A 15,461-nucleotide genomic window follows, 5' to 3' on the forward strand; every position below is an offset into this window, starting at 1 on the left:
CAAGCCTGATGCAGCTAACTATAGGATGACTTATGGTTTTGTTTTGTTTTTAAATGCACATATAAAGAGATACAAAATGTTAAAACTAAAGGGCCATGAAACCCCAAATTTTTCTTTCATGATTCAGATAGAGCACTTGTTTTCAAACCTGTTCTCAGGCCTCCCTAACAGGCCAGATTTTGAAGATATCTGAACTAGAGCACTGGTGAAATAATCAGTTAATTAGTAAACATAGTTATTTTATCTGCTCTCACCCAAGGTAATCCTGAAAATCTGACCTGTTGGGAAGGCCTGAGAACAGGTTGGAAAACCAGTGAGAGAGAGCATATACAATTTTAAACAACTTTCAAGCTTAATTCTTATGTATAATTTGCTTCATTCTTTTGGTATGCTTTGTTGAAAAGAATAGCTAGGTAGGTTGGTGGCTGCCCACATATTGTATGCCTGTTGTAAAAGAATACCTAGGTAGGTTGGTGGCTGCCCACATATTGTATGCCTGTTGTAAAAGAATACCTAGGTAGGTTGGTGGCTGTCCGCATATTGTATGCCTGTTGTCATTAGCTTACAGATGTGTTCAGCTAGCTGCCAGTAGTGCATTGCTGCTCATCCAATAAAGGATACCAAGAAAATAAAGCAAGATTGATAATAGAAGTAAGTTGGAAAGTTGTTTAAAATTGTATATTGTATCTAAATCTTGAATGAAAAAAAAAATGGGTTTAATGTTCCTTTAACATCCAAATCCCAAACTGCAATAATGACTTTTCTCTCTGAGTTCAGAATTCTATTTTGAGTCATTGTTTCCAATGTAAAGAGGTTTGTAAAATAAAATAGAGAGTGAGACCATTAGAAAAAGGAGAGAGGAATCTAACACTCCTAAGCTTACATTCATGGTTTTGAAATAAAGATACCAAGAGAATGAAGAGAAATTTATAATAGGAGTAAATTAGAAAGTTGTTTAAAATTATATGCGCTATCTGAATAATGAAAGAACAATTTTGGGTCTCATATCCCTTTAAACTGGCTGGGACTTGAAAATGTTTGGATTTCAGAATATTTGTATATTTGCATCTGTAAAATGGAACATCTTGTAGAGGAGATGGGATTAAGTATAAATATCATTATATAATTTGTAAAACTTTACATAATAGATAGAAGCAGTCATGCACTTTGGGAGCTAATGAATGAATCAGGAAGAAGGCGCCACAAGCAATATTCAGCTCTTTTCATAGCCAGATTTATTGTGACAGCGCAACACTCTGAGATCTGGATTTTATGTAAATATTCTGTCTGTTGTTACGGTAAAGTAGTCTTGCTGGCTATAATGAGAGGTGTCTAGAGTGGGTGTTCTAGAGCAGTGCTCTGGATTTTTCATATACACTACGGTCTAGCATGAGGAATTCATAAAGTCTCCACTGCCCTGACAAGGTTTCTGTTTTCTCTTTTATTTCAATTTAACTGTTTATTTTTCTTTTTGTATATGTTAGAGTGAACTGTTTTTTAACCCCTTAACGACCAACGACGTATGGGGTACGTCCTGCAAAAAAATGCAGTTAATGACCAAGGACGTACCCCATACGTCGTTGGTCTTTGAAAGCAGTGGAAGCGATCCTGATAGCTTCCAGCTGCTTTCATGTTATTGCAGTGATGCCTCAATATTGAGGCATCCTGCAATAACTGTTTTTAGCCATCCGATGCAGAGAGAGCCACTCTGTGGCCCTCTCTGCATCGGCTACCGATGGCCGTTATGGTTGGTGGGTGGGAGCTCATCCAGGGAGGCGGGTGGGCAGTTATTGGTGGAGGAGGGATCTAGTGCGGGTGCGTGCGCCTGCACGGGCGTGTGCACGAGAGTCGTGCACGCGCGTGCACGTGATGTCTATCAAAACAGCATCAATATGCTGCAGATCTGGAGGGTGGGAGAGAGGACTGGGGAGGGTGGGATTTTGAAATCAAGGCATCAGGGATAGGGTGGGGGGTTGGATGTTGAGGGGGGGCAGCTACACTACAGAAATAAATAAAATATTTAAAATAAAAAAAATAAAAAAATACATTATTATTTTTCAAACTGGGTACTGGCAGACAGCTGCCAGTACCCAATATGGTGCCCAATAAAGGCAGTGGGGGGGGGTTAAAGAGCTGTTTGAGGGGGGATGAGGGAGGTTGGGGGCTAAAGGGGGTCCTACACAGCAGAAGAATTATTATTTTTTTTTTTTTTAAAACCTAAAACTTTTATTTTAGTACTGGCAGATTTTCTGCCAGTACTTAAGATGGCGGGGACAATTGTGGGGTGGGGGAGGGAAGTGAGCTGTTTGGGAGGGATCAGGGGGTGGGATGTGTCAGGTGGGAGGCTGATCTCTACACTAAAACTAAAATTAACCCTGCAAGCTCCCTACAAGCTACCTAATTAACTCCTTCACTGCTAGACATAATATACGTGTGATGCGCAGCAGCATTTAGCGACCTTCTAACTACCAAAAAGCAACGCCAAAGCCATATATGTCTGCTATTTCTGAACAAAGGGGATCCCAGAGAAGCATTTACAACAATTTGTGCCATAATTGCACAAGCTGTTTGTAAATAATTTCAGTGAGAAACCTAAAATTGTGAAATATTTAAAGTTTTGTTTAATTTGATCGCATTTGGCGGTGAAATGGTGGCATGAAATATACCAAAATGGGCCTAGATCAATACTTGGGGTTGTTTACTACACTACACTAAAGCTAAAATTAACCCTACAAGCTCCCTACATGCTCCCTAATTAACCCCTTTACTGCTGCGCATAATACACGTGTGGTGCGCAGTGGCTTTTAGCGGCCTTCTAATTACCAAAAAGCAACGTAAAAGCCATATATGTCTACTATTTCTGAACAAAGGGGATCCCAGAGAAGCATTTAAAACCATTTGTGCAATAATTGCACAAGCTGTTTGTAAATAATTTCAGTGAGAAACCTAAAGTTTGTGAAAAAATTTGTGAAAAAGTGAACATTTTTTTTTATTTGATCGCATTTGGCGGTGAAATGGTGGCATGAAATATACCAAAATGGGCCTAGATCAATACTTTGGGATGTCTTCTAAAAATATATATATACATGTTAAAGGATATTCAGGGATTCCTGACAGATATCAGTGTCCCAATGTAACTAGCGCTAATTTTGAAAAAAAGTGGTTTGGAAATAGCAAAGTGCTACTTTTATTTAGTGCCCTATAACTTGCAAAAAAAGCAAAGAACATGTAAACATTGGGTATTTCTAAACTCAGGACAAAATTTAGAAACTATTTAGCATGGGTGTTTTTTGGTGGTTGTAGATGTGCAACAGATTTTGGGGGTCAAAGTTTGAAAAAATTGTTTTTTTTCCATTTTTTCCTCATATTTTATAATTTTTTTAATAGTAAATTATAAGATATGATGAAAATAATGGTATCTTTAGAAAGTCAATTTAATGGCGAGAAAAACGGTATATAATATGTGTGAGTACAGTAAATGAGTAAGAAGAAAATTACAGCTAAACACAAACACCGCAAAAATGTAAAAATAGCCTTGGTCCCAAACGGTCAACAAATGGAAAAGTGCTGTGGTCATTAAGGGGTTAAAGGGAGTTTTAATTTGTTTACTCTAAGATTTGGAAGGCATTTTTGTGGTGTATCCTTTTCAGTGGACCTCATTCTGGGCACCAAGAAGAAACGTGATAGATACATTTCCTTTGAATATAATAGAGCTGAACTTACAACTTGTGACTGTGAGGAGTGTTGGGTAAAAAAACGCTATCAATTTCTCAACTTTAGCGTTGCACTGCAAGTTTATCTCACAAGATTTTAGTTTCACTAACAGGTTTTATTGAATTGGGGCCATTGTATTGAAGGAATGTTTGATTTAAATACTGTAGAAAATGTTACCAGAATTTACAAAGTACTGCAGATAAAGCCGTTAGTACAGCCGCAATGGGAAGTCATAGTGCTGTGCTAAATTGCGCTCCCTTTTTTAATCTATAGTAAGATATATCACTATCTGAGATCAGCTGAGGCATGGGAGTACTCTTTCATTATTGGCAACTGAGCAGGTTGTTGTCTTCTCATTGGCTGTGCCACCTGCTTAGTCTGGTAAGAGAAAAACAGCTCTTGATGATGCAGTTGGCAGCGTGGAAAAACTGTAGGACTTTGTAAATGTTGGTAAAATCTTTCTACAGTGTTAAGATAAAATAAAAATCCTTTACAGACAATATAAATTCCAAAACATATAAAAAGAGTTTTATATTGAAAACATCACAAAAGTCATGTGATGAACTTTGCAAGGGAATTTGATTGGAATTGGGCTTAGTATTACCGCTTGAATTAAAGGGACACTAAAATTGTAAACTACGATTACAAACCTTGTATAAGAATAATTTTGTATTGAAAATTGCAACTTTTTGTCAAATTAGTATTATTATTATTATAATTATTATCATTTATTTGTATAGCGCCGCCAAATTCCATAGCGCTGGGTATTAGTATATTGTTTTATGTTTTTTTTTCTTTTCACTGATTACCCTGTCCCCCATAACAAAAGAATCCCTGCTAACCAATCACAGACTAATATTCAGATATAGAACAAACTATCGCCTAGATTACGAGTTTTGTGGTGACAGTGGTGCGGTGCTAACGAGCAGTTTATGCTCACCGCTCACCTACAGACAATGCTGGTATTACGGGTTTTTACAAACCCGGCATTAGCCGCAAAAAAGTGAGCGGAGAGCAAAATTTGGCTCCACATCTCACTTCAATACCAGCGCTGCTTAAGTCAGCGGTGAGCTGGCTAAACGTGCTCATGCACGATTTCCCCATAGGAATCAATGGGGGAGAGGCGGCTGAATAAAAACCTAACACCTGCAAAAAAGCAGCGTAAAGCTCCTAACGCAGCCCCATTGATTCCTATGGGGAAATAAAATGTATGTCTACACCTAACACCCTAACATGAACCCCGAGACTAAACACCCCTAATCTTACACTTATTAACCCCTAATCTGCTGACACCTACATTATATTATTAACCCCTAATCTGCCGCTTTGGACACCGCCGCCACCTACATTATAGTTATGAACCCCCAATCTGCTGCCCCCAACGTCGCCGACACCTACATTATATTAATTAACCCCTACTCTGCCGCCCCAATATCGCCGCAACCTACCAACATTTATTAACCCCTAATCTGCCGCCTCCAACGTCGCCGCCACTATAATAAAGTTATTAACCCCTAAACCTAAGTCTAACCCTAGCCCCCCCTAACTTAAATATAATTTAAAAAAAGTCTAAATAAATATTACTATCATTAACTAAATTATTCCTATTTAAAACTAAATACTTACCTATAAAATAAACCCTAAGCTAGCTACAATATAACTAATAGTTACATTGTATCTATCTTAGGGTTTATTTTTATTTTACAGGCAAGTTTGTATTTATTTTAACTAGGTAGAATAGTTATTAAATAGTTATTAACTATTTAATAACTACCTAGTTAAAATAAAGACAAATTTACCAGTAAAATAAAACCTAAGCTAAGTTACACTAACACCTAACACTACACTACAATTAAATTAATTACCTAAATTAAATACAATTAATTACAATTAAATAAAATTATCTAAAGTACGGAAAAAAACACCAGATTACAGAAAATAATAAAATAATTACAAGATTTTTAAACTAATTATACCTAATCTAATCCCCCTAATAAAATAAAAAAGTCCCCAAAAATAATAAAAAGCCCTACCCTATACTAAATTACAAATAGCCCTTAAAAGGGCCTTTTGCTGGGCATTGCCCCAAAGTAATCAGCTCTTTTACCTGTAAAGAAAAAGTACAAATCCCCCCCCAACATTAAAACCCACCACCCACACAACCAACCCTACTCTAAAACCCACCCAATCATCCCCCCTTAAAAAAACCTAACACTAACCCCTTGAAGATCACCTTACCGGGAGAAGTCTTTACCCAACCGGGCAGAAGTAGTCCTCCAGACGGGCAGAAGTCTTCATCCAGACGGCATCTTCTATCTTCATCCATCCGGCGCGAAGCGGGTTCATCTTCAAAACATCCGACGCGGAGCATCCTCTTCATTCGACGGCCGAAGACTGAATGAAGGTTCCTTTAAATGACATCATCCAAGATGGCGTCCCTTCAATTCCGATTGGCTGATAGAATTCTATCAGCCAATCAGAATTAAGGTAGAAAAAATCCTATTGGCTGATGCAATCAGCCAATAGGATTGAGCTTGCATTCTATTGGCTGATTGGAACAGCCAGTAGAATGCCAGCTCAATCCTATTGGCTGTTCCAATCAGCCAATAGGATTGAAGTTCAATTTTTTCTACCTTAATTCCGATTGGCTGATAGAATTCTATCATCCAATCGGAATTGAAGGGACGCCATCTTGGATGACGTCATTTAAAGGAACCTTCATTCAGTCGTCGGCCGTCGAATGAAGAGGATGCTCCGCGTCGGATGTCTTGAAGATGGACCCGCTCCCCGCCGGATGGATGAAGATAGAAGATGCCGTCTGGATGAATACTTCTGTCCGTCTGGATGACCACTTCTGTCCGGTTGGATGAGGACTTCTCCGGCTTCGTTGAGGACTTCGGCCCGGTTGGGTGCAGACGTCTCCCGGTAAGGTGATCTTCAAGGGGTTAGTGTTAGTTTTTTTTAAGGGGGGATTGGGTGGGTTTTAGAGTAGGGTTGGTTGTTTGGGTAGTGGGTTTTAATGTTGGGGGGATTTGTACTTTTTTTTTTACAGGTAAAAGAGCTGATTACTTTGGGGCAATGCCCCGCAAAAGGCCCTTTGAAGGGCTATTTGTAATTTAGTATAGGGTAGGGCTTTTTATTATTTTGGGGGGATTTTTTATTTTATTAGGGGGATTAGATTAGGTGTAATTAGTTTAAAAATCTTGTAATTATTTTCTGTAATTTAGTGGGGGGGTTTCCGAAATTTAGATAATTTTATTTAATAGTAATTAATTGTATTTAATTTAGGTAATTAATTTAATTGTAGTGTAGTGTTAGGTGTAATTGTAACTTAGGTTAGGTTTTATTTTACAGGTAAATTTGTCTTTATTTTAACTAGGTAGTTATTAAATAGTTAATAACTATTTAATAACTATTGTACCTAGTAAAAATAAATACAAAGTTGCCCGTAAAATAAAAATAAACCCTAAGCTAGATACAATGTAACTATTTGTTATATTGTAGCTAGCTTAGGGATTATTTTATAGGTAAGTATTTAGTTTTATATAGGAATAATTTAGTTAATTGTAGTAATTTTATTTAGATTTATTTCAATTATATTTAAGTTAGGGGGTGTTAGGTGTTAGGTTTAGGGGTTAATAACTTTATTATAGTGTCAGCGACGTTGGGGGCGGCAGATTAGGGGTTAATAAATGTAGGTAGGTGGCGGCGATGTTAGGGCCGGCAGATTAGGGGTTAATAATATTTAAATAGTGTTTGCGATGCAAAAGTGCGGCGGTTTAGGGGTTAATATATTTATTATAGTGGCGGTGATGTCCGGTTTGACAGATTAGGGGTTAAAATTTTTATTATAGTGTTTGCGATGTGGGAGGGCCTCGGTTTAGGGGTTAATAGGTAGTTTATGGGTGTTAGTGTACTTTTTAGCACTTTAGTTAAGAGTTTTATGCTACAGCGTTGTAGTGTAAAACTCTTAACTACTGACTTTTAAATGCGGTACCAGTCTTAACAGGAGAGGGTTTACCGCTCACTTTTTGTCAGACTCGTAATACCGGCGCTATGCAAGTCCCATTGAAAAAATAGGATACGCAATTGACGTAAGTGGATTTGCGGTATTTCCGAGTCTGGCCAAAAAAGTGAGCGGTACACCTGTACCTGCAAGACTCGTAATAGCAGAGGGCGTTAAAAAGCAGCGTTAGGACCTCTTAACGCTGCTTTTTAAGGCTAACGCAAGAATCGTAATCTAGGTGTATGTTTGCACATGTGCAGACTGGGGTAGCCTGCACTCTTGTAGGTGGTTCAGCACTGATTCAACTTAGTTACTATTGCAAATAATTATTTGCCTAGCATGATTGTTGAAGCAAAACTGATAATCTACCTTTTAAAAGCATGTGACAACATAGAAGCTTAGGGAGGGAGGGAAAAGTAAACAAAATTTTGCATAAATTGCCTTTAAGTGAATGTAAATTTTGATGATAAAGTGCCCGGTTTTTAAAACTCTGATTAAAAACAGGGGCACTTTAATTCATCAAAATATACATTTCACTCGTGTTGTGAAAATACTTACTTGACAGCCTCTCCAGCTTCCCCGGTCGTCTCAAGCCTCTTCGTACGTCAGAAATGACGGATCGGTCATCCTCCAGACGGCTCCCCCCCCCCTCCTGGGGAATCAGTGTCTGCTTCAGCGCTGTGATAGGAGGAACCCGGATTCTTCATTTTAGACCCATAAAGAGGCTTTGCGACGGGCGGAGGAAGCGATGCAGCGGCTGTCAAGATTAAAAGGTAAGTAGTTTCACAACATGAGTGAAATGTAAATTTTGATGAATTAAAGTGCCCCTTGTTTTAATCACATTTTTTAAAAAACGGGCACTTTATCATCAAAATTTACATTCACTTTAAAGTAATCCCTGGGAGAAAGTGAAATAAACACGTTTTTTAGATGTATTTTACAACTAAAAGCTGCAAAATAAATAATGAATGTATATTGCAATAATGTTTCACTTGCCATAATAAAACATTTTATGCCTTGTTGAAATGTCACGTTTAAAGAGACACTGAACCCAAATTTCATCTTTTATGATTCAGATAGAGCATGCAATTTTAAGCAACTTTTTAAATTAACTCCTATTATCAAATTTTCTAAATTCTCTTGGTATCTTTATTTGAAAAGCAAGAATGCAAGTTTAGATGCTGGTCCATTTTTGGTGAACAACTTGGGTTGTTCTTGCTGATTGGTGGACAAATTCACCCACCAATAAACAAGTGCTTTCCAGGGTTTCTAAACCAAAAATTGTCTGGCTCCTTAGCTTAGATGCCTTCTTTTTCAAATAAAGATCGCAAGAGAACGAAGAAAAAGTTTTAATAGGAGTAAATTAAAAAGTTTCTTAAAATTACATGCTCTATCCGAATCACAAAAGAAAAAAATTGGGTTCAGTGTCCCTTTAATGGTCCTTTAATTATTTTTGGATAGAGACATTTTGGCCGCTAAAAGGGGTGTCAGTCATCCCGATCGGATAGATTGCAGCATCCGCTTCTTAGTAAATCTACCCCATTGTATTCACTCGTATAACATTTGCACTATTTTATGCCATGTTTCTTAGCATCCAATCATTCTAATTTGGTGAAGAGCATAATGTGCATATAAATATATATTAATATACTAGAGCAAATAGATTTTCTAATATATTTAACCACAACATGAGATTCTGAAATGTACCCCACCAAAAAGCCTGGAGAAGGAATATTTATTAGAAAAAAAAATTACTTGAAGTCACAATACTCAGAGCTGTATTTGCTTATCCAATTAGAGCTGGCAGCTATTTCTTTGTATTATTAACGTCTTTGAATTGAATTAGTGAAACATAAGATTTGTCTTTAGATTACAATGGTATTACTTTCAGCCAATTACCAGAACATATGTTTAACTACCGCGCTTCTATGTCGTATATAATAGTTGGTATTTAATGCAGAACAGTGCTGCTGACATTCCATAATTATTGTGTATTGTTAACAGGGTTGCGGTGTTGGACAAAGTAACAGATTTTCTATTGTTTCTTGGAAAAATCTTTGTTGCTGGTTCAGTTGGTAAGTAAGTCATCAGCTCATACATAACCTGCCAGATGAATCCTCAGATCTATCATATAGAAGTTACTAGTAGAATGAAACCAGCTAGACCAGACATGGGGGTCCTTATGTGAATAATCACAATCTGCTTAAAGGGACCGTTAACACCAGAATTTTTGTTGTTTAAAAAGAAAAATAATCCCTTTATTACCCATTTCCCAGTTTTGCATAACTAACAATCAGCTAGATTACGAGATTTCAGCGCTATAGGTAAATTAACAATCGCCACAAAAGCGGCGTTATTTCACCTCCCTATAGTGCTTCTATTACAGGTTTTGAAAAAGCAGGCTTGTGCAGGCGATATGGTGGCGTTGAGCTCCATACCACACCGAAATACAAGCACTGCTTTGACGTGCTCATGCACGATTTCCCCATAGACATCAATGGGGAGAGCCGGCAAAAAAGAAGCCTAACACCTGCGATTGCGGAAACAAAAGCTCCCCATTGATGTCTATGGGGAAAGAAAAAGTTTTGTTTAAACCTAACACCCTAACATAAAAACCACGTCTAAACACCCCTAATCTGCCGCCCCCAATGTCGCCACCACCTACACAATGTTATTAACCCCTAATCTACCGCCCTTAACATCGCCGCCACCTAAATAAAACTATTAACCCCTAATATGCCGTTCCGATATCGCCGCCACCTACATAATGTTATTAACCCCTAATCTGGCGCCCTTAACATCGCCGCCACCTAAATAAAACTATTAACCCCTAATCTGCCACTCCCGATATCGCCGCCACCTACATTAGTTATTAACCCCTAATCTTCTGCCCCCAATGTCGCCACCACTATACTAAAGTTATTAACCCCTAAACCTCTGGCCTCCAACATCGCTAACACTAAATAAATATATTAAACCTAACGTAACCCTAACCCTAACGTAACCTTAAGCCTAACACCCCCTAACTTAAATATAATTAAAATATATCTAAATAAAAATTACTATTAATACCTAAATAATTCCTATTTAAAACTAAATACTTAACTATAAAATAAACCCTAAGCTAGCTACAATATAACTAATAGTTACATCTTAGGTTTTATTTCACAGGTAAGTTTGTATTTATTTTAACTAGGTAGACTAGTTAGTAAATAGCTATTAACTATTTACTAACTACCTAGTTAAAATAAATACAAAGTTACCTGTAAAATAAAACCTAACCTACCTTACACTAAAAACTAACATTACAATAAAATAAATTAAATTATTCAAATACAATTTTCTAAATTACAAAAAAAATAAACACTAAATTACAAAAAATAAAAAAATAAATTATCAAAAATTAAAACAAATTACTCCTAATCTAATAGCCCTATCAAAATAAAAAAGCCCCCCCAAAATAAAAAACCCTAGACTACACTAAACTGCCAATGCCCCTTAAAAGGGCCTTTTGTGGTGCTCTTTTAACTGTAAAAAAATACAAACATCCCCAACAGTAAAACCCACCACCCAACCAACCCCCCCCCCCAAATAAAAACCTATCTAAATAAACCTAAGCTCCCCATTGCCCTGAAAGGGGCATTTGGATGGGCATTGACCTTAAAAGGGCATTTAGCTCTTTTACATTGCCCAAACCCTAAGCTAAAAAAAAACCCACCCAAAACACCCTTTAAAAAAACCTAACACTAACCCCGACGATCCACTTACAGTTATCGAAGTCCAGACATCCATCCTCATCCAGCCGGCGAAGTCATCATCCAGGCGGCAAGAAGTCTTCATCTGGGCAGCCTCTTCCATCTTCATCCAGCCGGCGAAGTCCTCATCCAGACGACAAGAAGTCTTCATCCAGACGACATCTTCTATCTTCATACGTCTGGCGTGGAGCGGGTCCATCTTCAAGATATCCTGCACGGAGAATCCTCTTCTTACGATCGTCGCTGGAAAATTAAGTTTCACTTTAAGTGACTTCATCCTAGATGGCGTCTCTTACATTCCTATTGGCAGAAAGATTTCTATCAGCCAATAGGAATTAAAGGGGAAAAAATCCTATTGACTGTTGCAATCAGCCAATAGGATTGAGCTTTCATCCTATTGGCTGATTGGGACAGCCAATAGAATGAGAGCTCAATCCTATTGGCTGATCACAACTGCCAATAGAATTTTTTCCCCTTTAATTCCTATTGGCTGATAGAAATCTTTCAGCCAATAGGAATGTATGGGGCGTCATCTTGGATGACATCACTTAAATTAAAACTTAATTTTCCAGCGACGATCGTAAGAAGAGGATGCTCCGCGCCGGATGTCTTGAAGATGGACCAGCTCCGCGCCGGATGAAGCTAGAAGATGCCGTCTAGATGAAGACTTCTTGCCGTGTGGATGAGGACTTCATCTGCTCGATGAAGATGGAAGAGGCCGTCCGGATGAAGACTTCTTGCCGCCTGGATGATGACTTCGCCGGCTGGATGAGGATGGATGTCCGGACTTCGATAACTGAGTGGATTGTCGGGGGTTAGTGTTTTTTTTTAAGGGTTTTTTGGGTGGGTTTTTTTTAGCTTAGGGTTTAAAACAGCTAAATGCCCTTTTAAGGGCAATGCCCATCCAAATGCCCTTTTCAGGGCCCTTTTCAGGGCAATGGGGAGCTTAGGTTTATTTAGATAGGTTTTTATTTGGGGGGGTTGGATAGTGGGTTTTACTGTTGGGGGGTGTTTGTATTTTTTTTTTACAGGTAAAAAAGCTGATTTCTTTGGGGCAATGCCCCACAAAAGGCCATAGGCAGTTTAATGTAGGCTAGGGTTTTTTTTATATTGGGGGGGCTTTTTTATTTGATAGGGCTATTAGATTAGGAGTAATTCGTTTTTATTTTTGTAATTTGGAAGATTGTATTTTAATAATTTAATTTATTTTATTGTAATGTTAGTTTTTAGTGTAAGGCAGGATAGTTTTTAGTGTAAGGCAGATTAGGTTTTATTTTACAGGTAACTTTGTATTTATTTTAACTAGGTAGTTAGTAAATAGTTAATAACTATTTACTAACTAGTCTACCTAGTTAAAATAAATACAAACTTACCTGTGAAATAAAAATAAAACCTAAGATAGCTACAATATAACTATTAGTTATATTGTAGCTAGCTTAGGTTTTATTTTACAGGTAAGTATGAATTTAGTTTTAAATAGGAATTATTTAGGTAATAATTGTAAGGTTTATTTAGATTTATTTTAATTATATTTAAATTAGGGGGTTTTAGGCTTAGAGTTACGTTAGGGTTAGACTTAGGGTTAGGGGTTAATATATTTATGTAGAGTTAGTGATGTGGGAGGTCAGAGGTTTAGGGGTTAATAATTTATTTTAGTATATTTCGTTGTGGGGGGCTTGCGGTTTAGTGGTTAATAGGTTTATTGCGGCAGTGTGGGCGGATGGCAGATTAGGGGTTAATAATCTTTAAATAGTGTTTGCGATGCGGGCAGGTGGCGGTTTAGGGGTTAATAGTTTTATTATAGTGCCGACGATGTCGGGGAGAGGCGGAATAGGGGTTAATAATTTTATTTAGTAGCGGCGATGTCCGGAGCGGCAGATTAGGGGTTAATCATTTTATTTTAGTGTTTGCAATGCGGGCGGTTTAGGGGTTAATAGGTAGTTTATGGGTGTTAGTGTACTTTTTAACACTTTAGTAATGAGTTTTATGATACAGCTTTGTAACATAAAACTCATAACTACTGACTTTAGATGGCGGTACGAATCTTGTCAGTATAGAGTGTACCGCTCACTTTTTGGTCTCCCAGGCAAACTTGTAATACCAGCGCTATGGAAGTCCCATTGAAAAATTAAAAAAGTGCGGTACTGTCATTGCGTGGCGGCCAAAATGGTACGGTACACCTATACCTACAAGACTTGTAATAGTGGCCTTAGGGAAAAAACAGCGTTATGAAGCATAACAATGCTTTTTTCACTCATAACGCAAAACTCGTAATCTAGCTGAATGTTATAGAAATACACCTTTTACACCTGTAATTACCTTGTATCTAAACCTCTGCAAACTGCCCCCTTATTTCAGTTCTTTTGACAGACTTCCATTTTAGCCAATCAGTGCTATCTCCAGGGTAACTTCACGTGTATGAGCTCAATATTATCTATATGAAACACATGAACGAATGCCCTCTAGTGGTCAAAATGGATTCAGATTAGAGGCAGTCTTCAAGGTCTAAGAAATTAGCATATGAACCGACTAGGTTTAGCTTTCAACTAAGAATACCAAGAGAACAAAGCAAAATTGGTGATAAAAGTAAATTGGAAAGTTGTTTAAAATTACATTTTTTTTTGGACTTGACTGTCCCTTTTTTAAATCAGTATTTCCTTATTAGTTCTTATTCATCTAAACTTTTCTTCCTCTGTTCCTTTAATCCCTTTCTTTCTTTCTTTTCTTTTCTTTCTTTCTTTTCTTTTCTTTTTTTTCTTTCTTTTCTTTTCTTTTTTTTCTTTCTTTTCTTTTCTTTTCTTTCTTTCTTTTCTTTCTTTCTTTCTTTCTTTCTTTTCTTTTCTTTCTTTTCTTTTTCTTTCTTTTCTTTTTCTTTCTTTCTTTTCTTTCTTTCTTTTCTTTTCTTTCTTTCTTTTCTTTTCTTTCTTGCTTTTCTTTCGTTCTTTTCTTTCTTTTCTTTTCTTTCTTTCTTTCTTTATTGCTTTCTTGCTTTTCATTTTCCTTTCTTTCTTTCTTTCTTTTCTTTTCTTTCTTTTCTTTTTCTTTCTTTTCTTTTTCTTTCTTTCTTTTCTTTCTTTCTTTTCTTTTCTTTCTTTCTTTTCTTTTCTTTCTTGCTTTTCTTTCGTTCTTTTCTTTCTTTTCTTTTCTTTCTTTCTTTCTTTCTTTCTTTCTTTCTTTCTTTCCTTTTTTCCATTCTTTCTTTCTTTCTTTCCTTTTTTCCTTTATTTCTTTATTTCCTTCTTTCTTTTTCTTTCTTTCTTTCTTTCTGTTTAAAATTACATTTCATATTTAAATCATGAAATATTTTTTTGGACTTGACTGTCCCTTTTTTAAATCAGTATTTCCTTATTAGTTCTTATTCATATAAACTTTTCTTCCTCTGTTCCTTTTATCCCTTCCTTGTTTTTCTTTTACCACTGCATGCCTTTCCTCTCGTTCTTTCTTTCTTTCCTTTCCTTTTTTCTTTCGTTTTATTAATTTTTTCAATTCTTTCTTTCCATCTTTTCTTTTTCTCTTTTCTTTCTTTCCTTTTTTTCCTTTCTTTCCTTTTCCCTTCCTTCCTTCCTTTCTTTCTTTCTTTCTTTCTTTCTTTCTTTCTTTCTTACTTTCTCTCTCTCTCTTTTTTGTCTTACTCTCTCTCTCTATTTTCCCTCTCTCTCTCTCCCTCTAGCTATCTATCTATCTTTTTTCTCTCTTTCTTTTTCTTTCTTTCTCTCTCTATTTTCTTTCTCTCTCGCTCTCTTTCTTTCTCTTTTTTTTTCTTTCTTTCGCTCCCTTCTTTATTTTCTTTCTTTCTCTCTTTCTTTCATTGTTTTGCTCTCTTTTCTTTCATTTATATATCAGAGAATAACATGGTTTATCAGCCAATTACATTTCTTTCTATTATTAACTATTGAGCATGCATGCATTAGTATAATTATCACATAAATACTAACCTCTCTGAAATTATTTTTATTTTTATATTATTTTATGCACAGGAGTTCTGG

General features: G+C 36.7%; 1 protein-coding gene across 4 annotated transcripts in view; it reads left to right on the forward strand.

Annotated features, from left to right (window-relative positions):
• The window catches only part of SLC44A5 (solute carrier family 44 member 5), a 373,508-nt gene that overhangs the window by 315,467 nt on the left and 42,580 nt on the right, over positions 1-15,461 (forward strand). For all 4 annotated transcript variants that reach the window (XM_053693344.1, XM_053693345.1, XM_053693342.1 and 1 more), the window contains exons 19-20: positions 9,725-9,795; positions 15,453-15,461. The exon at positions 15,453-15,461 is cut by the window's right edge and continues 80 nt beyond it. In XM_053693344.1, coding sequence (XP_053549319.1) covers positions 9,725-9,795; positions 15,453-15,461 — 80 coding nt within the window. The remainder of the gene's footprint in view (positions 1-9,724; positions 9,796-15,452) is intronic.

Source organism: Bombina bombina, chromosome 10 (assembly GCF_027579735.1).
Source record: "Bombina bombina isolate aBomBom1 chromosome 10, aBomBom1.pri, whole genome shotgun sequence".
NCBI lineage: Eukaryota > Metazoa > Chordata > Amphibia > Anura > Bombinatoridae > Bombina > Bombina bombina.